The sequence below is a fragment of the Miniopterus natalensis genome, chromosome 16, assembly GCF_054644295.1.
Source record: "Miniopterus natalensis isolate mMinNat1 chromosome 16, mMinNat1.hap1, whole genome shotgun sequence".
Classification (NCBI taxonomy): domain Eukaryota; kingdom Metazoa; phylum Chordata; class Mammalia; order Chiroptera; family Miniopteridae; genus Miniopterus; species Miniopterus natalensis.
The window spans coordinates 7,408,386-7,436,214 of NC_142096.1; the positions used below are offsets into that span (position 1 = coordinate 7,408,386).

Genomic DNA, 27,829 nt, shown 5'->3' on the forward strand with positions numbered 1-27,829 from the left:
TGCCTTTTTCAATCCAGTATTTGCATGGAATGGTGCTCATGTTTAGTTGGAATATCTAGCCCAATTTTATAGATTATTTCACTATGTCTAAATTCAAAATTGTTAGGAGGCTGACTCAATGTGCCTAGAAAATGTGGCCCGAGAAACATCTTAGTGCTCACGTATGTATTGGATCAAAACCTTCATTGTTCCATGTATTTGTAATGCCCAGCATCCTTTCACCAAATTCAATTAGCTGCCCTGTAATTAAGATTCTGAAAGCATGCTTGGCAAGCCAATATACAAAGCTGACATGAAATTTCAACTTTCTTTCACAATAGAAGCCATCAAAATAAAAACATAGGGAGGAATAAAAACATTTTATCTGTGTATTCAGAACCACACACGTTACCTTTACAGTTCAATTTACTATATAGAAATCATTTGGGTTTCATATTCAGTTAAATTCTGAACTGATTACAATATTGTAAATTAAAAAAAGATTGTTACATTAATTCAGTACTTTTTCAGCATACAAATTGAAATACATAAGTTCAAATTCAGATTTATGGCAAACAGTCTTCAAATACAATACAGACATTTCTCAGTCACCATATCATTCACGTGACTCTGCAACTCTGAGCTGCTACACACAGAACAGCTCGCCTGTGAACATGGCGCAACCGACCTGCCACAAAGCTCAAAGTTGTAGTCAAGCCCAAGACTAAAAGTTGTAATAACATCTTTTAAAAGATCTGGCATTTCTGGACCAAAGCACAATATGTAAAGAAGGTTGGGAACAATTCCTCCTTATTACGGTTAAAAAAAGTTGCATGGTAGCTTGGAATTTTGCATAAAACCCCGTATTTCCCAAGGTATAAGATGACAATGGATTGGGGCCCTAAATTTTTTTTATTAGTAGAACCCATAAAATTCAAATGGGCATTAATCAAATCAATAAATATTAAGCACCTACTGGTTTAAGAGATTGAAATTTATTAAGAGATTCATGATCAATTTCTTCCCACCTTGAAATCAAGGTGTAAAAACCAGCTATTAAGTGCATTCCAAACTTCTCTTATGCAGCACAGGTAGAATTTTCTGTCCATTGGCACCAAAGTGAAGTCACATTTCCTCTTGGGAGACAGAAATTCCACGTCTGAACACAGAGTAAGTTGGGAAAATGACCCCTTGTTATTTTGTTACCACTGTGATTCTGAGATCTAGGATTGGTTACCAAACACACTAGCAGTGAGCGAAGCAAACTCCTGGCAACAACTGTCAGGTTAGTGACGCTAATTCCCTTCCCCCCCAATCACCATAAAATTTTAGTATGAAAAGAATGAAAAGCAGTAACTAAGCTGAACAAATGGGAAATAAGAAACTAAATGATTTGCTAAGTAACAAAACAAACCCCTAAAGTTTGAAATCACTGCAACTGCGAAATTGAAAATAGGTGTGTTTCAGCCCCTCACAACTCTGAATTTAAATAATATTCGGTGCAAAAGAGCATCAGGTTTCTGGATATAGATGTAGCCCTTCTTAAAGTTTTAGTGTGCTACAGAGTTTTCTGCAATTTCCATTTCCCTCCCTCCAGTTTTATTCAAAGTATTTAATAGAATTGTCCACTTCAGCCAAGAGATTGTGATTCAAAGATTTACTAAGTTACTCTATGCATTCTATCTATACAGAAACACCTATTATTACAATTGGTTTATGCAGGATTAACATTTTTGGTGTTAAAATTGTTAAACATCATGCTTACTGCACATCAACTCTCCATGATGCATCTGAACTTCACAATGAAACATTTTATTTAAATTACTAGTTAAATAACTAAAAAATGTAGAGTCAAACTAAATTTAAGTGGGCTATAAAAGAAAATAACCATCAAAACAGTCCATATACACATCTATTTCAAAACTACCTTTGCTAGCTAGCCCCTTTCCCAAAGTTTTAGCCTGAAAAAACAGTAAAATCTACACAAAATTTTATTGCAATCATACAAGGGTTACATTAGGTCAAATACAACAAATACTATGATGCAATTTTACATTTATTAAACTACAGTTCAAAGCACAAATTTACACATTCTAAATACACTAAACATATCTAATGAAATCACAATGGTCTTTCACTGACATTTGATATATGTGGGTGAAAGACATTAACTTTACAAGACTTTAAACACGAATCCTTAGTATAAAAACTGTGTACTTGTATGTAAACGATTTAATGGGGAACCCAATTAATGGGCTTCCATCTCCACTAAGTCATCCATTTTGTTGCATATTTTATTTTAAACGCTTAAGGGGTAGAACAAACTGGTAAGTTTAAATCTGGATACATCATCTAAATCTCCCAATTAACCCCCAATGAATTAATAGATGAGAGCTGATTTTGTCTGGTCCCAAATAGCTATTACTAATAGTTTGTTTCAAAGAGAATTAATAGAATAAGATTGTTTGAATTTTTCCACACTGGAATGTAGACCAGACAAGTTTAACCTGCAACTTCAGATCTAAAGAATTGTTAATGCCTGTTTAAGCTTCAGTGGAAAAGCTGTCTTCTTGGCTCAGCTGGATACAAGAAGGCACAAAGAAGAAGTTCTTCATCATTGTGTCTGCAGTAATTCCAGCATCTTGCATCTCATACCTACATAAAAAAAAAAAGATAAGTATAATTCTGAATTTATGCACCAAGACCTAAGAAACAGACAATAAAATATATTTCAAGAATCCTTAAAACATGAACATTTTGCTATTACTTGTAAGTTATGCATCCATTACAAAATTAAAATTAGCAAACATTTTGTCACCTCAAATATGCAATTTGCTTTAAAATAAAAACACCTTACCAATCACTGAATGACATCATGTAATAAATAGCTGGTCTCTGGAAATCATTAAAAGCAGATGGTTCATGGAAAGAATCTGCTCCCATGTTATCAAAGATAAGCCAATCTCCCACATTCAGCTCAGGCAGAAGGCAGCTTTCCACAATTTGATCAAGCTCATCACAGGATGGACCCCAAAGGCTGCTTGTAAACAGAGGCTCATCGTCCTTGTATTTCTGTAGGAAAGAAAAGGTTTTTGAAAGATTAAGTTTTCACTCATGTAGGCACTGAATTTGAGATAGGTAAGAGCATTTTTCACTATCTCAGATTCAATGTGCCCATGGAAGGGAAGTCTAGAGCCAGGGGAAGTGGTACTCCTCCTTCATGCCATCTAAAGCAAGACTTAGGCCAGAAATAACACAAGTCCACAAAAAAGGGCAATATTCCCTAGCCTAAAATTTCTCCAAAAATTAGGATGCATCTTAAAAAAGTAACAGCTCAATTTACAAACTGCCAAATGAGCAGATCTGATATTATTCATAACAGAACTTGCCTTGTGAACCTCTGGAATGGTATTTAAGTCCTCCGACAGTTTACTTGCAAAAGAACCATAAACACCATCATTCATATAATACACAAAGGCTGGTTCATCACTTCCGGTTTTTTCTACTGAAATGAAGAAAAATGAAGGCAAATTTATAGTAAAATATCTAATACAGTAGTTATGAAATGCATATCAAATACATCGAAAATTTCTTTGTCTTGTGAACCTCTGGAATGGTATTTATAGTTTTCACATCTTGAAATATTTAACTTAAAAAAAACCACAGATATATACTGACATATCTTAAACAAAACTGCTAGCCTAAAAATCAATGCATTTCACAAAGAAAGATAACCAAAGAACAAAAAAGTGCCCTACATCATTCATAACCATGTAAATGCAAATTAACACTTAAATGAGTTATCACCACCACACAATCAATGAAGGTGGGGAACAACCAGAACCTGCCAGTGGAAGGGTAAAACGGTAACACCACTGTGATATCCAGAAACACACACCTTCTGTGTACTCTAGGCTTAAGCAAGTGAGAGAGAAATAATGGGAGCTAGGTTTCTCACTGTCAGGAAAGGGACTTAAAATAGGGAAAGGGGGAAAACCAAAATGTACCTTGTGGTATATTACACTCACAGCTTTTGATATACAAATGTATTTAAGAAATTAAAAACTTAAAAGTGCCCGGCCGGGCGTGGCTCAGCGGTTGAGCCTCCACCTAGGATCCTGGAGATCGAAGTTCAATTCCCAGTCAGGGCACCTGCCCGGGTTGGGGCTCAATCCCCAGGCGGGGGCGTACAGGAGGCAGCTGATCAATGACTCATCATTGATGTTTCTCTCTCTCTCTCCCTCTCTCTGAAATCAATAAAGATATATTTTGGGGGGGGGGGCATGACAAAACTTAAAAGTAAAAAAGACACTCTTACTCTTGCTCATTTAGAGGAAAACGCAGCATTAGAAATAAGTCTCCTTAATGTCGAACAGTACTTCCTACACATTATTTAAAAAGTGACACTTCTGCTGCCCTAGCCTGTTTGGCTCAGTGGTTGGAGCACTGGCCCAAGGACTGAAGGGTCCCAGGTTCAGTTTCGACCAAGGGCGTGTACCTCGGCTGCAGGCTCAATCCCCAGCCCAGGTCAGGGTGTGTGCGGGAGACAACCAACTGATGTCTCTCTCACACAGATGACTCTCTCTGAAAAGCAATGGAAAAAATATCCTCAAGTGAGGATTGGGGAAAAAAAGGTGATACTTTCTAGACTGTCTAGTGCTTTTTGGTTGGTTTGTCTAGAGACAGATTAAAAGGACTGTTGGCCTAAGTATGTGGCAGATTCTCTCTGTGACTCGTGTGACAGAAAAACATAACAGAAGTATCAGATGAAAACACTGCTGAACAAAGGAGAATCAACTGCCTGTCTCACATCAGCACCAGAGGACGGGAGTCAGGCGGCCTTATGGTCACTTTGAAAAGCTCCCTGACTGCCTATAGCTGACTGAAGATCACCCACAACTTTATAATCCATAAAATGTCCTGCAGTATAATTACACTTTAGTGTGATAAATTTATCTTCAAAATATCTGGAATTATCTACTAACAGAAAAAAACTAAACTTTGTAACTTACCTCCAGAGGAAAATTTATCACTTTCAACAACTTTCTTTGCAATGATATTAACTGCAAGTGTAAATGCAGAAGACACGTAATAGCTTCCAGGTTCTGAAATTATCTTAATGCCAGATCCTTCCGGAAAGTAGACATCCAATAAAGGGCTGATAACATGATTAACCTATGGATTTAAAATCCCACATTACGGTTTCAATACTAGATTGGATTAATTCAAATTACAGACTGTGAAGCTGTTATAGTCAAGCAATTAAGCAGGCTCTTAAGTCAAATTTTATCAGAATGTCAGTAATTAAAAATTGTAACTCTAATGGCAAATACCTACTGGTGATTATTTAGCCATGTTTCTGTCTAGCAACAAGGAAGCAAAATTTCAACTCAGTTTCTCGGTATTAAAGAATGTGGGAAGGAGGGCAGAGCAAGAAGGTAAGGAGTGATGTACACCTGGATAAAACAGCCTAAGCTATCCAAATTGTGAATTAATTTGTGCCATCAAGTAAATAGTTCATAAGAGCACAACTGAATAGAAACTTTTTTGTGATAAAAGTTATTATACTACAGAGTTACTTTTTTTTTATTTTTTATTAAACTTACCAAAGTTAGTTAGGTCTTCTTATTGCCTATTTTCTTAGAATCAGATTTTAAACAGATGTTACAGGCTTTTAGTTCCTGCCACTGTAAAAACCCTAGTCTATACATCTATCACTTAAGTAGCAAACAATGAGAGATTATTCCAGTATGTCCGTCCACTAAACAAAGTTTACCTCTTCCAATTGCAATTCAGTTCCTGTGAAGCCTCCACCAATGTCTAAGATGTTCATCGTGAAGCCAAATTCTCCCTAGAGATGAAAAAGGTACTTTAAATGCTTTCCCAAATTGCAACGAATATAGGAACATTTTGTTGTTTTTTTGTTTTTTTTAAAATACATCTTTATTGATTTCAGAGAGAGGAAACGAGAGGGAGAGAGAGAGACAGAAACATCAATGATGAGAGAGTCATCGATCAAGCCCACAACCAGGCATGTACCCTGACCGGGAATCAAACCCTGATCGCCTGGATCCCAGGTCGACGCTCAACCGCTGAGCCACGCCTGGCTGGGCTATAGGAACATTTTGAAAACCCCCTTCCAGGGAGATAAATATCTGTTCTGACCTTTAATACCTCAAGTTTTTTGGTTCCTAACAGAAGCAGATTAATTCAATGTTATATATGTTGCCTGTACTGTCTTGTAGACAAGTTACTATTTAATCCCTTCACCTAGTTTTAAAATGTGACTGTATGAAACTGTTTAGTGTAAAAAAATAAGGCGTGTGTCGTAAGTAAAATGAGAATACTTCAGAGATAGAAAAACACTGAATCGTAGTCTAACATTCTGATTTAAATATCAAAATTTAAGGAAAAAACTTACAGCCATGTCAAACACACATCGAGCATCAGATAGAGCATGTACATATACTTGAGATTCTTTGCAAGCACTTGAAACATGAAATCTGAAAGAAATAAAGTAATAAACTTAGAGCAGCAGCATATTTTAGAGGCACTTCCTATAATTCCTTTCAATTCTCATTCACCATATTGACACAAGTATTTACCTTAACCTTACCAAATATTTCAAGTATTAGAAGCAATAGCCTCTTTATTATCAAGTAACAATACTTAACAATGAGTTATCAGTCATGATTCAAGGCTATCAGATTTTGGGGTGGGGGGATGCTTTTTGTATATATGGTAGAGTAACAAGCTCCACCAATAAAATTGTGTCACAAAAACCTTCAATCTGAATGTGTAATTTTATCTGACAAAATAAAAAAAGTATCTATTGTGAAATACAAATGAACATTAATTCAGCTATTACTGATATATATACTTGTTAAGATTACTTATTAATATTAAGTGATATAGATTGAGAATACTTAAACTTAATTAAAGTATGATTCTGACCCTGATTGTGGCAGTAATTACACAAATCTGTTAAAATTCACAGTATAAACCCAAAAAAGTAATTTCCCATTTTCCCTGTTAACTTAATAAAATTTAGTTGAATTATGTAAACTCTCAAATATATGTCAATATTGTCACCTAAGACAGTGAAGTGCCCCTGAAGAATTAAAAAAGATGAAAAAGTCTTAAGGATGGGAAGAAAAATTAAAATGACACAAGGTACAAGTTGAATGCCATTTGGCAGCCATTAAAATTCCAGAAAATTCCCTCCATTCAATTTAAAAGATGATTTAAATGAATCATTTAAGTTTTTATTTTTCTATTTATCTCTTAATAGGAGAGGGTAAGACAGAGGCACAAAATAGTATGAAGGGTAAAGCATATTTAGTTTTTCCTAAACTAAGGGGAAGGAAAAGAAATATGTAATTGGAATTTGAATCTGTGAGTTCATACAAATAAAGTCTTAAATAATCTTAAGACAAAGATTATCACCATAAAATGAAGTTTAAACCCAATACTCACTTAACCCCAATAACCTGGACATCAAGTTCCTTAGCACATTCCAAGATATGCCTACAGTTCTTCAGGGTTGTGCCAAACTTCACGTTACCCTCTTCACCTCCAGTGGTATCTTCTGTTGCAATATGTAGTAAGACCCTAAGAGAAGGGAAGATGATTGGGGCAGAGTTGGTTTACATCATCATCAGCACATGTGAAGCCTGAAGATTGTAGGAATTGTTTTCATTATGTTGCCAGTGCTCCCAAATCCAGCGACGGATGAATCAAGTGAACCTAATGAAAAACAATCCTGTACAGAGAAAAAACTAGCAATTAGGGCCTAAAGCATGAAGCTTACAAGGACGGAATTTGGGAAATGCAGGAAGTTAAGACTGTTGAAGCAGCAAGGGTAAGTAGGGCTCTGTAATGAAAGACATTACTTTCAAATGAAGTCCATCAGTCCATAAATCCACCTGGAAAGACTAAATTGAATAGCAATGCCATCATGGTTTTTCAATAAAAGCATCAGGACTTCAAATGTTTCAGATTTCCTAAACTATTCTAGTGATTAACCTTCCACCCACTTATTCTGAACATTCCTATTAATCTCATATCTAACAAAAAAATTGGAAAGCACGGAGTTATTTTATTTGTCTAAAAAGCAGCCTTTTAGACTACTAATTCAAATCTATTTAGTATTTCCCTTCAAACCATGACACGCTAGACAAAATGGTCATGAGATCTTCAAGTAATTACAAAACCACTAAAAACTGCAAATACACAAAGCTGTTTCCCGAAGGAAGTGTTGGTGAATGACTAATGATGAGAGGGCAAGTCTGATAAAAGCAAAATTATTCATATCTATGGGGAGAATCAACTCTAATGTATCATTCACTTTACAATTAAACACAGTAAGCACTCCATCCAAATCAGGGCTTGTCTTCAGAAGATCATGGAACAGGAATTTTTCAGAGAGACAGGTTCCCTAGAATTTTCCAAAAAAGCCCAAACAAAGGTTTTCTGGGTAATCAATCCTATCAGGATACCTTTCTTAGGACACCATTAACTTCACGAAGTATAAATATATAAGGAAAATACAGATGATACACATTTCCAGGACATGTAACATAACTCATTCGAAGTAAGCAAAAATTTTGTGCTAATACAATATACTTTTACTATATTTTGAAGTCCTCTTGACATACCAATTCATGACATTATTTTTGCCTTAAAACTTTTTGCTTTTAAAAAGTAAAATTTTTAATTTAAAAAACAATCTTGGGATGCATACAGGAACAAGTAAAAAAAAAAAAAAATCACACTTCCTCTTCAAATAGAGATGTGGGCTTTAAATCATTCAAATCACTAAGGACAACCATTCAACAACTATGGCCAAGGCCAGATTATATCCTTAGCTAACCAGGAAAAAAAGCAGACCAAAATACATCCTGTTCCCAACATGACACAACAATAAAGGTTAATGTGGCTATAAAAATATAGCTGTGGCCCTAATTTCATTATCCCACTACCCGCATCTTCCTCAAGTTAAAGATTATAAACTCATGCCCTAACTGCCCTTATCTCATCCCAACTCCACATGAAGGGTCAGAAGTAGTCAGCCAGTAAAACAATATTAGCCTTTTCCAAATAGAAACTTTAAATGTATTAAAATGATTATAATACGTCACTGCTCTACATTACTGCTTCTTTTTCCCAGGCTAAAGACAAACCCAAACCCTAACAAACAAGTAAGATGATATACCCAGGTACTAAGTTGTACACTTACTTGGCATTTGGGTGATTACGTGCAATTTTCTTCAATTCAGCTTCACTGTCACATGTCATGATGTTCACTCCAACTTTTGCTGCATACTTTATCTGAGACACTTGCTTGCAAGGACTTACGTAAATGATGTTTTCTGGAGCTACACCCAATTCTTGCACTAAAGCCATTTCAGTCTATAAAAATAAATTTTAAACTGTCATCTAAAAGGCACAATTTCTATCACTTTTCATTCAATCACTACCTTATATTTTTATTTTTTGGTTAAATTCAAGTTACATGAGGTTAAATTAGTATTACATAATGTCACAGTTTATATTCTGGTAATGCTTACTATACTACCCTGTGTTAAAAACTTTTAGAAGGTATAATTACCATCAGAGAAATTTCATAGTTTAGAACATTACTTTACTTGTTATTAGAAGTAACTTGGTCTAGAGCTAGGTCTAGCCTAAGAATGTGGAATAAAAAGGTTTTGGTTAAAGATAAAACTTTTAAAAGTCTCACCTCATTAGAACGTTCCTCTCATTGATACTACACTTTTAAAAAAATTACCAATTACCATATTAGGCTGCAAATTCAAACAAAGAGTTTAAAAACCCATCCAAAAGTCAAACTCCCTTTAAGTTTTTCTCCAACTGTTGAAGGCAAACCAAAGTTAGAAAGTGTATTTTTAAATGTTGATGTTTAATGACAAAATAATGAAAAAATACTTACTTTACTGGAACAAGCAAATCCAGTTCCAAGAGCTGCCAAAATCTCGAGTACAGCTGGAGTAGAGTTGCACTTTACTGTGTAGAATGGCTTTATCTGAGCCAGTACATTCTGCCACTGACTGTGTTTCTTCACAATCTTTCCAAGATCTCCCACAAAAAATGCATTTTTCCCTGTCTATTATGGTTATGAAAAGAAAAAAAAAGAGAATCAGAACTATTGAAAATAGAAGACAATAGGAAAGAACCTGTTTTCCCTCCACAAATGAGCCATATTATCTATTATTTACACACTGTGCTTCAAGGCTTGCGAATAATGAAGCTAGACTGAGCAAACAAAGAAGAATCTAAACACACTTGTTCTTTAAAAAACTTTTTGCTATGCTACATTGTGGCATATAAAATATTCTCTACTTTGATTTAAAAAATATTATAAGGACTTTCTATTTCAGAATTGCTTCAATTTTACTTTTTAGGAGTAGAGGGGAAGGAGATCACCTATTTCCTTCCATGCTATTTAAAATAGGCCTACTTTGCCCAGGCGGCATGGCTCAGCGGTTGAGCATCAAACTACGCATGATCCAGGAGACTGAGGTTTGATTCCCGGTCAGGGCATATGCCCAGGTTTCGGGCTCAATCCCCAGTAGGGGGCATGCAGGAGGCAGTCGGTAGATGTATCTCTTTCATTCGTGTTTCACTGGAGATGTATCTCCCTCCCTCTCCTTTCCTATCTAAAAATAAAAAAATTTTAAAAATTAAAAACCCCAAAAACCTCACAAAGCCAATATTATTGCCTTATATTCTTTAAACATATTTTTGAAAATGTATACTACTGGAATATACTGACCAGGAAATAGACATGACCGGAAATTATGGGCTATGTGTGGCAGATAGGGGACGGTTTACTGAAATCACCCCATCCTTACAAGATATGCCATTTCTAATGTTCTGAAGAAATTTTTTTACTTCAATGTGAAAAAAAATAAGGCAATTACAGGTACTAGCAAAAAACCCAAGATACTCAGTTGTAAACCACCCTTGAACCATACAATTAAATAAGGCTGCTAAGAGAGCGTAGGCCTAACTCTCACTAAATGTTACTAAATATGGGATAATTTAGACTATAGTACAAGAATGGATGAAAAAAGCCTGTCAAATGTCATGAGAGAATTAACTGAAGAATGACTTATTAGTACTGTTCAATCTATTCTATAGCCAAGTATCACTTCCCTCACCCCAAGAATTTTGATGGCAGCGTAAGACAGAAATAAAGGAACTTTGCTGGGGTGTGGGAAGGTGAGCACATCTATAAAAGTCAAGATAAGAGTTTTTTGGTTTTATTTTTCTCCATTTCCCTACCCCTAGGAGAATAGTTTTTTGTATCCTATTACTGAACACTAGCAACATGAAAACAATTCAACAAATTTGGGGAAAATGGGAAATCAGCTCCAACAATGAAACAAATTATATCAGTAAGGCGATAAACAAAAATAATTCTATCAATAAGTACGAAACAAAAATAAATGATCGTAAGTAGTAGTTAATATGATTCTATAGCTTGACACTTGGGGCACTAGAGTGTAAGCATTCAATATAAATTATCAAATTCTCAGTCAACGTACACAAGCAAGATTATCTGGAATATAAATTAAGATCTAAAGCATACAGTTGAGGAAAAAACCATGGACTGAGGATAGCTCACAACATATTAAAATAAAATATACAAGAGCTAGGTGCTAAAAGGCACAGCAGAGAAAGGTCTATCAGGGAGGTTTTTTTTTTAAAAAAATGTGGACTGGAAAGAAAACCTCATCCCTACTCATGGGGAGTGTTGTTAAGGCAACCTAGGAAAAAAAAAGACAACTTGGAAAAGTTACCATTTGAACAAGGCAGTTTTATTAATTAACATCTTGGAAATAAAGCATTGGTGTTTCAGAATTCAGAAATCTGAGATATGTGAGCTGGCACACTTACCAGGGTATGTTCATTAACATGGTTATCAATAACATCTCCAAGGTTTGTTCCTTCATCCAACAGGCTAACGATGTAGTTTGCATCGTCAATGAATCCTTTCATCTCAGCCGTATTCCACAAAGCCGAAAGTCATAAACCAGGAAAAACAAGAGACGGGCCACCAAGCCTTATGTCTGGGTCCTTAGAATATGCAACAAACTGTCAAAACAGAAGTTATTTCAAAGTCTGTATTATTTCAGTAGTTAACCTTAATGTGTGAGTTGTCAGTGAAAGTGTGGTAAGTGCCTGACTTAATGAGGAATCTGTGTGATCACTCAACACTTTCAGAAAAGCTTGATCACTAATATCCTTTAGTGCCCATTTTAAAGTGTATACTTGACATACCCACTCTGCTTTAGCCATCGTCTTGTTTTGTACTTCTTCTGTAACACAAACAATTTACTCATTTTAAGTAAAGAAAGCTTGTATAGTGAACTAAGTATCTGCAGCCAACAAGTTAAAATACTAAATTTCAATATATTGCCAGCCAGATAACATAGCATGCTACCAGGTAACTCAGATAAATGTCTTCTAAACAAAATTTTAGAGTAGATGAAAGTAAAGTAATGGAAACCAGTGGGAGAAGAGGGTGACTTAAGGAAGTTCTGTAGTTTTGTTACAGACTGACTAGGTCAGGTTAGTAATGCATGCCTCTTACGAGGTGAGTTGATTTGATGAAAACGTTAACTGAACTAGAAGTCAGAAGACCTGGTCCTGGCCATGTCATTTAACAGCTGTGCAATCCTAGGTCAATTTCTCTAAACTTTAATGATCTTTGACTACTTCCTTGAAAGGCTGTGGTTTAAAAAAAAAATCATATAGGACACAAATAAAAACTTGTTTAAGTGTTGGATCAGAATAGAGCTAAAATTAAGTTGCTAGTTGCCAAAAACATAAAAATGCCATCTTAATTCAAAACTAGGTATAAGCTAAGTTCATTGTACATCCTAAACCATGTACTAAGAACTGCTTTTTAGCCCTAGCTGGTTTGGCTCAGACTCATGGACTGAAAGGTCCTGGGTTTACCTCTGGCGAAGAGCACATACCTCAGTTGAGGGCTTGATCCCTGGCCCTGGTCAGGGTGAGTGCAGGAAGCAACCAATTGATTTGTCTCTCACATTGATCTTTCTCTTTCTCCGCCCCCCCCCCCCCCCCGAAAAGCAATGGAAAAAATATCGTCAGGTGAGGATTTAAAAAATAAAATAAAATAAAAAGGTATCAGCCTAAATCTAATCCCTCTCCAATCAAAGACCTTCTTCTCCTACCCCAGACCACCCATTCTCCTTTGGGAAAGCATATACTGACACAAAGGTTTAACTTTTTTGCTGAATTCACTGGTCCTTAGGTTACTTTAGGCAAGGATTTTCTTTTCTAAACATTAAGTTCACAAGCAAAAGCAGTACTTTAGGCAATACAATACTCATTGTTTTGTAATGATTTCTGGTTGCCACATTAACAATCGGCATAGACTAGCTCTTGGCAACCTACTTTAAAACTGCACAGCCTTTCCCATGTCTCTGACTCTTTTTCGTACACTAACCCTGTTCTAAGTCTTCACCATGGGTGATGGCCCCCGTCCTAGAAGTACACTCCACTTCAATGGGTCCCAAAGTGTCAGCTTTTTGCTTGCACCAAAACAAACTCATCAATAAGCCATAATACTAGTTAAATTTCATGAAACATGAACAATACTTAGTTTAAAATTTTAAAACACAAACAACTTCATCCCAAGAAGTCAATTACATTCAGTTTAGGTCATCAAATCTTTCTGAAATGGTAGAAACTTAAAAAGTTGAGAATATTTTTATTTTACCAAAGGCGTTAATAAGGCATATTCACATGAAATCTAATACTAATGCAGTAAAGTAAAATGGTAGCCTGAACATTCTCTGAAGTTTGTTATACTAGGACTGGTATAAATCTGTGTCTAGAAAATAAAATATTTTAGGCTTGAGGATACATGTTTATTTTAAGCACTGTAACTCCAGCTAGAACATCAATTTTAGGGAGATAGTCAATTATGCACTAAGAGAAACAGAAAACATAAAGGCTCCTCGTTCAACAAGTTTAACACAAAGGTTTAAAGTGTAAAAAGAGTATGAAAGAAACTTCCTGTTAAATTGTACCAAATCTCTAGCAAAAGGGCTTTCATTTATTCTATTAACAATGAAACATAATTTAACCAAGATCTTTAGCCTAATGTTTCAGCTCATGAGACTCCTAAGTATATTCTACTATTTATATGTAGTATTTACTTGGGAACCATGGGTTATCAATTACAGACCACCACAGACAACTGCTACTAAATTCAACAAGTCTAGCTTTTATTTTTATTTTTAAGTTTTATAAAATAAATCTAGCTTTTAAAGTCAGGGCAAGGTGAATCTCACTTTCTTACAGCAATAGTGCTTAGAGAAAGGGTAAGTTTCCTCTAACGTCAGGATCCTTAGTACTTACACAAGATCAGGCCCATTCCATCCAATCTTACCTGCTGAGTGCCCACACTCTTCAGAGCTTTTTCTACAGTATGGTCAAGGGATAAGGATCCCCACCCCCCAACTATTTTGTAACTACATAATCTATAGGTTCAACTCTCACTGTCTGCTAATCTAGCTTAAATCTAACAGCAAACATTTCTTTAGTGTGCCAGGCACTGTTCTAAGTACATCATCTATACAGTATCAATTCTCTTAACCCTTAAAACCACGTTGTTATTAACCCCATTTTATGTCTGAAGACACTGAGGCACAGAATTAGGCTAGCTCTAGAGATGCTGATCAAATTATGTTTAAAATAAAAGGAAAAATCTCTTTTCAGCACACAGGACTCCTTTTCTTGGAACTCCAATACAACTATCAGTCTGTTTGTTGCAGCTTTATCATATCCCCATATTCAACCATTTCTCAGACTAAATTCCCAGTTGTTAATAAACTCTTAAGTTTATTCAAATACGATATGAAAACATCCTATTACGCCTACTCATTCATAGCCTTTTAACCTTTCTTCATATAACTATTTTCTAGATCTTAACCTTGCTGGCTGTTCCTTATCTTTTGTCTAATTCTCAGGTAAACACCAAAATTATTTTTCCTTTTTTCATCCACCTTATCCAACAGTTTACATGCAATAATGTGTACCCAATTTTGACAACTGTGTACACCTGAGTAATCACTACCATAAAGATAAGTTCCCTCATGTCTCTTTAGCAGTAAATCCCCAACTCCACCTCAAGCAACCATTGATCTTCTGTCTAATCTGACTTTTGTAGAAGAGAAGCAATTTTAAACATTAACTGAGGGCACCAAACTGAAACAGCTGACAAATGGTACTACCAATATGAATGAAAGTTATTAGAAAGTATTCCCTGCTCTAAAGTAAAAATACAATGCTTGTAGAGTGGCTAATACCATCATTGAAATGGAACTCTCAATTCAGAGGTAACCATAGCATTAGCTTACCAAACCCTAGCTGAGTCAAAAGAGGACTTTGATGGAAAAATAAAACTCATTTATTGTATTGGCAATACTTGACAAAAGGACTAAGGGACTAACATAATTAAAACACTAAAACAGATGTAGGACATTAATATTATTTGATTTCCTTACTCATACTGAGCATTGCAAAATTGTTGATTAAAACCAATACTAATAAAGCCTATACATAACAGATGGTAAATGTGGAGATAAGCTAGCTCTATCTTGATTTATCTTCCTAGATGCTCCCTGAAGGTTCTGATATTCCTAGCCTAGAGTAGGTGCTCAGAAACGGAACAAAGAACTTCACAACTCTTAAACTTAGCAACACTGGTGACAGTAATAAATTTCCTTGAAGTGTGTTGAAAAACATGGTCCATCTTTCATTCTTATTAAAAGGAGCCTAAAACCTTGATACACAAGTGACCCACATGTAAATGTAAAACTCAATTGTCAGTTACTGTTAAACACTGAAAGCTATGCCCAGGAAAAACTAAATCCACAAAAGAATCCGCAGAACAGAAAAACCTCCAGCAGAGTAGTTTTCAATACATTTTTAGCCAACAATCCCTTTTGTTCAAACAAAATGTCACTAGGAAGGCCCATATTTCTGAAACTGATAAGGATGAAGTATAGCTGGATAAGGGTGGGCTGATCTTGACTCTTTCCTACCTCCAATCTCACTGAGAGCGCCCTAAAATGCAGTTCTTAATCATACCTCTCCAAGAGTCTTTGCCTGCAATTTCCTTAACATGTTAAGTAAAAATACTTTAAAGCTCCACTGTTGCACAAAGGAAGATTTATGGTCTTCATTCTGCTTTACTTAAAGCACTAAGTAAAGAAATATTTTGCTAAAATGTTTTCAAGTGGCATTTAAAGTTACTTGGTGATGACATGTTAAACCAAAATCTGAGACATGAGCACATTCTAGGCACCCAAAATGAAAATAAATGTGCAGGTGCTAGGGGGTAAGCAGAGTTTATACTGTATGCCAGATCTGCCAAATTAATTCACCTCAATTTTAAGCACCATGGGAATTTCTGCGAAACTTCCCAGTGTTCCAATCCTGGGTAAAATTCCTAATAGGTACTGTACTACTTTTTATGGCTTGTAAATCACAAACAGGACTCATTTACTGGCTCCAATACATTATAGAACATTATATACTATAGTCTGGTGCTGCTAGATACTGAGTTATTTACATTAAAACTGAGAAAACCTACCCTATTAAATCTTACATTCTCTCCAAAATGCTTTAGAACTTAAAGAGCAAATTTACTTTTACCAGTAGATACTAGGAAGTGTTCTCTTCTCACAAGTCTTTAACCTATTTTCACAACCAAACACCTTATCGCTACAATATATGATGAAAGAAAGCTCATCTTATTTTACACTAATACAACTGGTAATCATAGTACTACTTTCATAAGTAATTTCCTCTTGGACATCAATGCTGGGAAGAAAAAAATGTTTAACATTCCTATACACCTTCACATTGGTGGGTTTTGATAATACATTTTTTATGAAGAGCTGCCAAAGAAAAATCTCCAAAGAACTGCACACTGTTCTCCCTGGAGCCTTTCATGAGGCAGTTGAGTCCTCATGTTCACTGAGAAGGTAGCTCCAAGAGTAATGGCTGCAGCAGCTGGGCACTTGCCTTGTTACACACCTGCTACAAAGGCTTCTACAGTTGATTGTACTTCAGAAGAAACTGATACATCTCTCAAATAATCACAAGATAATGCTGGCAGCAACAGCCCACTTGACACCAGGCTGGATGAATATGAGTCTTGGATTTCTGAAGTGAAGACCTCCCTGGAAGTAGAACAGGGAGAGCTGAAAGGTTGAAGAGTACTGTTTCAGAGACATCTACGCAGGAAACCCAACCTTAATACATCAACCACTTTTCTAAAAAGACTTGTACTCATTACAAATGAGAACTTGAAATACTTGGGAATTTACGCTACTACTATTTCTCTGAAGAAGCCTAAGGGCACTTCTACCTTTATTTCTTTATTACATTGGCATTTGATAATTTAGCACTCGGCTCACTTAGACACAACGCTGTCAAAGTCACCTCTGCGCTCTACCTCCCAAAGAAAAATGTTACTTACCACACAGAATACCTTTAGAAATAACTGGGTGAAAGAATATTGGAAGAGGCTTCTAAAAGATGACTTTGGCACTATAGATGTGAAGCCGGAAGCAGGTAAACCTGCTAAAAAAAATAGTAGTCCCAGGAAGCTACACACTGGAACTGGTAGGAAAGACATTCCAACAAATTATAAAAATCACAAGACCGCCTGAACTTTGGCCATATTGGCCCCAAAATAAGTACCGGACAATAAAAGTACTCAGAAGAATCAGGACAGGGTTGGCTTCAATTGACAGTAAGAGGAAAGCCAGTAATGGCAATAAGCACCCTTAAAGTTATTTTTCAGGTGATGAGGTTGGAAAAAAAATTGAGAAATCATAGAGGAAGAGCTTTAAAGGTGACTGCTGAAGAATTATTTTAAAAGACAGACAAGAACAAGAATGCATAGAAGATATCTGAAGGGGAAAAACAAACCCTAAAGGAAATAAGCCTGACAGGCTAACTTTGAAGTACCTATGTAAAGCTGCCCAATGAAATGCCTCACAATAAATTCTAAAATACATCTTAATGAGAAAATGAAACACGAAGTTTTCATAACAATATGCTTATTGCATGTGGAATTGACAAGATTAGGCTCCCTTAAAAAAGTGTCTTCATTGATGTGAAAACTAAATTTGTTTCTGGAGGGAATATCTGTTTTGCTAATTAAGAGGTGGTAACATTAAAGATAACTATTGTAACATACTACCAACAGGAAATACATAACCATATTCTTTTCAAGCTTTCTAGCTTTCCTGGTGCAGCACAGGGAATAACCCTGTAAACAAATGCACTTACTATTTTGATTACCTTATAGCAGCAATCTCACTGTCACCTCTTCAAGACGAACACTTATTTTTATTATACAAAAAATGTGTGCAATACAAGCATTGCAGTGAACACCAAGTTAAGAAACTGAATAAAGTCTCCATTACATTTTCCCCAAGTGGCAGTGGTTGCATCTCCCCTAGGATAAATGTCATACTTTTCTAATCATTCCCTTGTTATTTAATAGTTTTATTCTTCAATATGCCCCTAAAACATTAGCTTTACTGTTTTAAACTATAAATGGAATCACTATTGTTTCTCTACCATGACCTCTTTTCCGCTCAACTTTATAGTTTTAATTCACCCATGCAGACTGATGTGAATGGAGTCCATTAATTTTCATTGTTGTGTAGTATTCTACTGCACAGACATACCACATTTATCTGAACTGGACCTATAGATTACTACCAATTTTTTGCTACATTATTTATTACTTATGATATAATTTACTATTATTTATGTACCCCCAAGGGTAGTGCTAGTCAAACTGTGGTCTGCAAACTAGCTAAGGCACAAGAACCAAGCATTTTACATGCTGGTACAAGAGTCTATCTTGCTGACTGGCAGTTTAAGTAGCATTGGTCTAGGTGCCAGAGTCTAAGGCCACACATCTGAGAGCAGAATTGCTAGGCTGTTATACTAGGATAGCTGGGCTGGTGTGGATCAGTGGTTGAGAATCAACCCTTGAACATGGAGGTCAAGGTTTGATTCTGGGTCAGGGCACATGCATGGGTTGCGGGCTCCATCCGCAATAGGGGACGTGCAGGAGGTAGCCAATCGATTCTCTCATCAATGATGTTTCTACCTCTCTCCCTCCCTCCTTTCTTCTCTCTAAAATCAATAAAAATACATTTAAGAAAAAAGGAAAGGGAAAGGGAGAAAGGGCAAGAAGTTCGGAGCAGAATATTCCAAAAGAGTTTGCAATCTTGGCCCCTGCTGCACATCAGGAGTTAGTTACGGATCTCATGATGGCTAGGTATGGTCTGGGCAGGCTAATCCTTGCAACTGTACACTGTACAATTATTTTCTATTTATGCCATAATGTTCTTCACAATATTCACTGGATTAAAGAAAAGAATGTCTAACACTGGAGTAGAGAAAAAAACGGCCTAATCTTTGCTCCAGTTAGCCTCCGGTGAGTTGTTCAGGCGTGCATGGACGACCCTGAAATGGAGAGGAAGAACAAAAACGTTTCCCAGGCCTTCCCCGTAAGTGGGAGCACTGCACTTACAACAGCCTACTTAAACTTGTCTTAACAACGGGCCACCTTAGAATGGCACCAACAACTTATCTAGATTTTATAGTTTACAAGGTACAGTTTATACAATATGGCCTTTACTCCTAATTGGAATTAAGCATTTCAAAAAAAGTTTTTTTTTCGAGTGGGAAGGGGGCTTTAAACTCAGAAACTGAAATAAGGCCAGGCAAAGAGTGTAATGAACACACAGACTGAGAGTCGCTATTAAGTTTCTAGGCTCAACTTCTGTAATAAATGCAAGAACCATTTTATCCCCTTTAAAAACTATACTGCTTTCTTTTTGGCCCTCTCAGAATATTCTAAATTGGCCAAAAGAAAGAATACCATGTCCTTCAAACACTATTTTATCCATTAACATGCTACTATTCACACTGTGCTTGTACAGGACAAGTTTTTGCTACTTTTACACAGCAATGAAGCACCAATACTGTGTACTTTATGCATGCCAAGGGAATACACATACTTTAGAAAAACTGGTCCCTAATTTTAATGACAGTTTTGTTCAGTTTTTTGATCAAAGAGCACCAACAACCATCAATGAATGCACCGTTGAATTTGCTTGCATCATAGAATCTTTAAATTACATAACTAAAATTTCTTCTCCATAACGAGTCGAAATTTTGCCTTTTCTACAAACAGTAAAACATGAGAAAATAGTCCTAGTAAACTTGTAAAGAACATTTTATTCCCCTAGTTAAAATAATACCAATTAAGGTTGGGCAGGTCCTATTAAGGCATATGTAAATAAGAGTATGGATTTTTAAAATGCTGATGTTCGTATGAAAGTTCTACATGAACATACACATAAAGAGTCAACTAATAACAATCAGGTAAAAAAATTTAAGCAAATTTTAAGAGTCCAGTTGAACAAATCAATTAATTGTACCCCTTTTCCATACTTAGACATATAACATATAAGGTATATGCTAACGATTAATTCAATCTGACTTCATCACCAACTAATAGAAGCAGTTGGTTAGAAGGGAATTTAGTTTTCTGGAATAGTCTTTAAAATTTTTCCATTTGGCTAATTTATTAATTATAATCAGAGTTACAAAGCAACTTGAAAATCTAGCCCACTGGAAAAAACCACTCCAGCATAAACCCCTAAGGAATTTTTTAAAAAGGCATGAAAAAAACTTTCCACAATTACAGACCCTTCATTAATCTGAGATAGTACTGGCGTTAAAGTATTTTTCATCATATTTTTATTATAGTGGTCATATATTATATATATACTCTAAAGAAAAGTGTTGAACGAAAAAACTTTATTATGTAAGCAACTCTGAAAGTTTCCAAATACTTAAGGAAATGAACTATCTCAAAATTCAGATGGTTATCTGATTTTAAAACCTAATTCTGAAGCCAAGCCCTAGTTCTTAGATCACCTGCACAGAAATCCTAATGGGAGTATTGGAGTATTACATGGTTCAAATAGAGTTTATAGTTTAGTTACACAATCTGCAGTGCTATGTGCCAAGTATTTTCCATAAAGGCCAGTGTGTTAAGTGCCTTTCATGACTTCTAGTTTTTCAAGCAATATCACTGACCCACAAAAAATTAATCTCAGGATTTCAAAATGTCCAGTATAACAAAATGCTATAAGATATCTGAGGACATTTCTGGAACACAAAAATTTCTCTTGCCAGTTTTACTAATTCTAGTCAAGATACCTTTGGAGCCAGGTATCTTTCTGAATTTAAAATTTCTCAGATTTTAGAACAGTAGTGTAGTACATGTACTTCATATATCACGTAACACTCTCCAGGTTATTAGTCAACACCCTGTAATCACAGTATTTCTGTAGCAAAATTTAGGAATATTAGCATTATGGGGTAAAAAGACAAAAATGGCCTCAGATCAGCTCAGATTCAGGCCAAGTTTTTGTTCCCAATCAGTTTAGGTATATCAAGGAAGCTATAAAATATTTTTTTCCTTAACTTTCAGGTTTTGAAATTATATGAATAAGGTACTGTAGACCATTGCTTTACAGCACAGCGTCAAGCATTGAAGTTTCACTTAACATAACATATATTGTACCTGGGCATAAAAAATAAAGAGTCAGACACTCTGGTTGTCAGAATCTACAGAATAAATATCTTTATTAATTCTATCTGTGCCCATCCATCCACAAGCCCCCCCAAAAGAGAGGGAAACTATGACTTTCCAAGTTCTACAACATTGTTAAATTCCTTATTTCTGTTCTAAGTGATGCTGATGCTTCTGTTCCAAAGACCACATACTCAAAAAGAAATCATTTTATCATTTCAGGACTAAAGAAACTTTACATAAAAATCATAGCTATAAAATAAGCAATTTGCTCAAATTCACACAGCTAGGAGAAAGCTAGGAAACCAGTATGGGAAACCCTCAAGTCAGGGTTCTAAGTCAGTAAACTTTTAGGAACTCTATTAAACTGTTTCCCTCTCTCTTTAATCTTTAAAAAACTCATCTTAAATTGTAATTTGAGGTTAATATCAAATGTGTTGAAAAGGTCTGCTTTAACATACTCTAATTTGACAGAGCAAATACTTTTGATAGAATCTGTTTAACAAGACAGACTAAAGAAACACTAACTTGATACCCTAAGCTTTCCTAAAAATTTCAAGTGTCTTCTCCAAGTTTCTGGCCAACTTAAAAACATGCAAACCTCAATACCAAAACCCAAATCTCAATAGCAAGAAATTGATAAATAATAGTTTTTTAAAAGAACCACATAAGTACAGCAGCCCAAATTTAAATTCAAACAATAATTTACTGTGGAAATTACATTTTCAGAGATTTAATTCAAAAGTCAAATCCATACATAGAAAATCAAGTATAGTCAAAACAAAACTATCCCTGAAAAATCTGTTCAGAAGGTGTACATATATGATCTCCCAGTAAGTCCTCTAAAAACAACCAATTTTTCCCCACCAGCTGAGTATTATTTAAAGTTATTTTATGAAAAAGAATATAAACTCTAGACATAAAACTTTGTGTCTGGCAAGATGCTCGTAACTAGAAAAATAAGAACTAAGATTCACCCCTCATATCCCTGCTCTGGGATATAGGTGTAATGAATGGAATGGACAGCACTATCTTTTGCTCTATTGAATGTTGTGATAAACTACTGCCAAAATCTTAAACCTCTCCAATTTATATTAAAACCTGGACTAATAAGATTTCCTAAAATGTACAATAACACATATCATGTATTCAAAATAAATGTGAAGTGATCCAGTCATTGGTAAATAAGCATATAACTGAATCAGTATACCTCTAATGTCAAGCCTGTTTTAGAATTTTTAAAGAGTTTTAAGGGTCACTTGGCAAATACAATTGCAAGTTTGAAAAAGACTGAGAAACAAGAACTATCCTTTACTCCAACTTTACAAGATTCCTGCACAGATGGGAAAATACTTACATGGACAAGTTAGGAGATGGAACCCCCCTATCATCAGCTAGGTTCCCAAGGTGGCTCAGCGTTGAAGTCGAACTGCTCTCTATACAGCACTTCTCCTAGGCCTTCTGGGTAGTTGTATACTTGGTCAGAAAGTTCGCCCTAAAGGAAATAAAAATAGTAGCATATAATCATCCTATGCTTAAAAAAGGTTGTGTTTCATGCGCAAGTTAAATTACATCAAGGGGAGAAATAAGTTTTAGTTTTAATAGAATGTTTCATTAATGTAACATTACACAAAATGTTTTCAAAGGGTTTACCACAGTATGAAGTACTTTGTTTTTTTTAACATAGTAAGCATTTCCAAGCTGCTATAGTACAAAATTCACATAACTTGATGTCCTGGTCATCTTACCAAATAGCATTACCTACCTACTCAGTTTCTGGCCTTCATCTAATTTCATTTTTGCTTTTATTTGTCCTCCAAAACCAAAATATCTAAGTTGCCTAAAGTTTAAAAATGTTCCATACCCTCACTAACCTGATATGTATGCAAGACTTACTATGTATAATGTTCTAACATAACCTGTAGTCTGGAACTACCTACATTTCTTTTACTCTCCAGATTCCAAGTCCTTCTTTGCTTTAAGTATAAAATCCTATTATATACCAAAAAGATAAGAAGATTTTGACTTAGCTAATATATTATATATACACATATATATATGAAATAACTTTTTAGAACTGCATTATATACTGGGCAAGTGACCTCTAAAGGTTTACCTCCTCACACCTAACCGGCCCAGACTTAAGTCATTCTACTATACTAGGAACATATGAATGCTAATGTGCTTGACACACTACAAAAAATGCTAAATAACTTTTAGGAATGGTTATTATTTACTATGGTTTGATAACAGACTTATATCATCTCTAAGGTATTAACTGCTATACCTATACATACTTCCATTCGTAATTCAGTGGTTGCTACTTTAAATATAACCTGACTGCACTTGCTAGAAAAGGGATATGAAAGAAACCAGAAAAATGATGAAACTTGAAATCATAAGGGCAAGAATGTGAGACTCTTCAGAAGCACTCTAGGTATATCTAAAGCGTATCTCATCTCAACCAGGATGGTGACCTTTGGAGAAGGTAAAAAAAAAAAAAAAAAAAAAAGTTCTTTCTATTTATTAGGGTTTGCTCATACTCTCAATGATACTAATGGATGACAAAGCAAGATACCAGCAGGTCAGTGATTATAACCTTACATTAGACTCCAAATCAAAAGTTCTGATTCTTCCCACACCACGATAATTTAAAAAATAAACTAAAAGACTCATGCTGGAGACAGAGTTTATTCTCAATTATCCCAAGGAATAGGATAATTAGCCTGAGACTTTTTCATCTTCTTCCTGCTATATCCTCAGATATCTTGCTGCTAATGCAATCCAAGAGCAATGATGTGAAATGTTAAGGATGTTAAACTTCAGACGTTCAAGAATGTTCTTCAGCATGATCTCTAAAACATTTCCACTTAACTAAAATATACAAGTAGGAAATGAAGACCCTAAAATTTGAAAGGCACATCTTAATAGAAATCATAAAAGGGGCATACAGGGTAAGAGGGCCTAAAATACAGGATAAATAGAATTTTATTTGTACAGTTAAGATAGGCCATGAGAGGTTAAATAAAAATGTGGAGAAAAGGAGTCATAGGAAGATAAATTATCATTTAGAATGGTGTGTGTAAATCAGTTGGATCATGTATAACACTGCATTCCAGTTCCTTAACAACTGTTTGAAGAGACTGTCTTCACCTTGGTGAAGAGCACAGGGAAAACTGGACTTGACCAAGTCAGCAGTAGGCCAGTAAGATAGAAAAAAACCCTTCTTCCATCACTTTGACAGAAACCACCCACAAAAACCTAGTCTGGCCAAATTACCAGTATTTCTCTGAACTCCCACTGCCTTTACCAATGACTTTTATTAAAGTTGCTCTGTGGTCTTCTTTTCAAAAACCCCCAACCCCAGTCTAATCATGAGAAAATACCAGATAAACCCAAATTGGAAGATGCTCTACTAGATATCTGGCCAATACTTCTCTAAACTGTCAAGGACATGAAAAACAAAAAAATACTAATTGTCACAGATCAGAGACGTCTGGGGAAACCATGACAGCTTAATGCAGCTTGGTACCTTCGACTGGATCCTGAACAGAGAGGACATTAAAAACTAGCAAAAGCCAAATAATGTCTGCAGGATAGTTAATAGTACTGTATCAAAGCCAGTTTCTTAGTTTTGACAAATGTATCATGGTAACGTAAGATGTTGATTAGGTAAACTGGGCGAGAAATATGCAGCACTACCTCCTGCACTATCTTTGCAATTTTTTCTGTAAATCTAAAATTATCCCCAAGTAAAATTTATTTTAAAAAATCAGGGAAAGTATACTACCGAGCAACAAAAGGGAAAGACCTACTGATACCTGCACCATGGATGAGCATCAAACATATGCTGAGTTGAAGTGTTCAGCCAACTTCAACTTACTTTGAAATACATGAAAAAATATGGACTAATGAATGAATAGTAAGGATGGCAAATAAAGCAAAATAGGATTCTAGGTGAGGGTACAACTCTTTCACCTCCTCTGGATGTTTGAAAATTTACAAGTCAAACCTGGATGGCAAGAGGGAAGGTGCTGATTACCTGATTATTTCACCTACCATACCACCAGCAGTCCTTAGGAGTATCTATCCTACAAACGTGAACTCCTCAGGGCTCACCTGTCTTCATGACCAGCATCTGCACTCTTACATTCGTAAAAGGAATTCAAGGACTATTAGGGTCCTGCCCGGACATCATTAGCCGTGTTTCAAATGCCAGGCTCGTCCGCATCAACCTTTCCTGACCACGCAGTAATTCTCTCTTCCTTCAGTGCCCTAAGGTTTCCACCCAAGCTGGGAGCTCAACAGCGGAAACCAGACAGGACACAAAAATACCATAACGTATCTAAGACGCCACCACGAAACCCAGTTAAAACTGCTGAAACATCATGGGGCTGTAAGCCGCGCACCGGCCCTTTCAGGTCTCTGAACCAGCAGCTTAGCATCAGAGACCTACGCTCAGGACACACACCGGGTAAGGGTTAAAACACGTCACCACCATTAACTGCTGGCAGTGGAACTAGGGCTTGATAAGCCACCCGAGCCTACCGTTCTCGCTCCCTAGCCGGGAGTGGCGGCGTGGACGGGAATACGAAGCCACGGTGACTAATCTCCGGCTCAGGAGGTGGCCGGGGTGAGTGAAGGGGACTGGGCCCAATCAAGAGCGCCGCAGGGGGCGGGGCAGCCGACCCGAGGCTTCCAGAAGGGGCCAAAGGCCTCTTACTCGCTACCTGACACCGGGGCTTCCCCGCCGCCGGGCCCCGCGTGGCGTCAACTTTCCTCCACCAGAGGGAGGCCGCACTCCCAGCGCCCGTCCTCCTCCGGCAGCTGTCACAGGAGGCCGGCGCCGGGCCCGCCCCGCTCCATTCATAACCTACGGCCCCGGCCATGGCAGGCCGTCCGCCGCCCGCCCGCCGCCCTAAGGAGAAGGCGCGGCGCCGCTCGGGGTCTGGCCTCCGGGACCGAGGCCCCTCGGCGCCGCGGCTCGGCCCCCTCCCCGGAAACAGCAATGCACCACGGGAGAGGGGTGGGGGCCTCACGCCGCCGGAGGCGACGCCGACCCCCGGCCGCGAGACCCCCGCGCACCCCCGCGCGCACACGCCCCCTCGCTCCCACGGCGGCGGCGGACTCCGCCGAGCGTCCCGCTACCGCCTGAGGGCCCTGAGGCGCGCCCGCCGCCGCCGCGGAGGCACCGACAGCCGCCACACACACCGCCGTCCGCCATGTTCGAGGCGGCCGGCCCGGGGCGCCGCGGGGACGCCGGCCGGGCGGCGGGGCCCAGCCCGGAGCCACTCGGCCGCCCCCCGAGCCCCGCTCCACGCCCCGGCCCCGGCCCCGCCCGCACCCCTCGGACTGGTACTCACGTGAGATAACGGCCCAAAGAGTCGGGTAAAGCGTCTTCTCTTTTTCGGCGGAATTTTTAAAGAGGGATGTGGTTACCTTGAGCAGAAATACCCAAGGCGGCCTGGGCCATAAGCTGCGGGGACGACGTAGGAGGAAAAGCGCGGCACCGACACCAGCTGTGCAGCAGTGGCGGCGGCGGCCGAAGGAGAAAAAGAGACCAGCAGCGCGAGTACAGGAAGAAAGGCGAGGGCTGGGTGGGGAGAGGGTTCGGTCTCGCCACGCCACGGAGGAGGAGAGCGAGAAAGGATGAGAAAAGGCAGAGAAGGCGGAAAAAAAAGGAAACCCTGCAGCGGAACGAAGAGCCAGCGAGTGTGGGAAGGCGGTGCGGGCGCCGCCAGTATTTATGGAAGGGGCGGGGCTTGGTGACGTCACAGCCGCCCGCGGCCGCGCGAGCGGGGCGGGGTCGCGCTACGGGAGCGCCGAGAGGGGCGGAAGAGAGAGGGGGCGGCGCGCGGGGACCTGGAGGGGGCGGGGCGGGCGACCCCGCGGGGCAGGTGCCGACCGCCCGGCGTCCTCGCGCCCTCCGGCGGCCCGCGGCTCCCGGGCTGGCTGAGGGCCGGCGGGGTTGCGGGGAGGCGTCCCCGCCCCTCGGCGCGTGAACTCTCGCCCGCGGCGCGCCGGAGCTTCGGGAGCTGGGCCCGGCTTCCCCGCGGTCCCGGCGCCCGAGGCTGTTGCGGGCGCGGGGCGGCAGGACGCGGGCGCTGCGTGGAGAGGGTATGAGGGAGGCCTGGGGGGGCCATCCCG

The 27,829-nt window shown here is 38.0% G+C and overlaps 1 protein-coding gene across 3 annotated transcripts; it reads right to left on the bottom strand.

Moving 5' to 3' along the window:
* Window positions 1-340: 340 nt before the first annotated feature.
* On the bottom strand, window positions 341-27,216 carry AZIN1 (antizyme inhibitor 1). 3 transcript variants are annotated; one of them, XM_016224280.2, is made up of 12 exons: window positions 27,046-27,216; window positions 23,040-23,177; window positions 11,902-12,099; window positions 9,932-10,105; window positions 9,218-9,390; window positions 7,456-7,590; window positions 6,401-6,482; window positions 5,756-5,830; window positions 4,992-5,154; window positions 3,369-3,481; window positions 2,837-3,051; window positions 341-2,634 (listed from the first exon to the last, which is right to left on the bottom strand). In XM_016224280.2, the coding sequence occupies exons 3-12, from the start codon at window positions 12,001-12,003 to the stop codon at window positions 2,523-2,525; spliced, it is 1,344 nt and encodes a 447-aa protein (XP_016079766.1). In that variant the 5' UTR covers window positions 12,004-12,099; window positions 23,040-23,177; window positions 27,046-27,216; the 3' UTR covers window positions 341-2,522. The 3 variants fall into 3 exon arrangements, with proteins under 3 accessions (XP_016079766.1, XP_016079764.1, XP_087681446.1); XM_016224278.2 differs by having other exon boundaries at window positions 3,369-3,484; window positions 27,046-27,210; XM_087825320.1 differs by lacking the exons at window positions 23,040-23,177; window positions 27,046-27,216 and adding an exon at window positions 17,083-17,198 and having other exon boundaries at window positions 3,369-3,484.
* Between the last annotated feature and the right edge of the window lie 613 nt (window positions 27,217-27,829).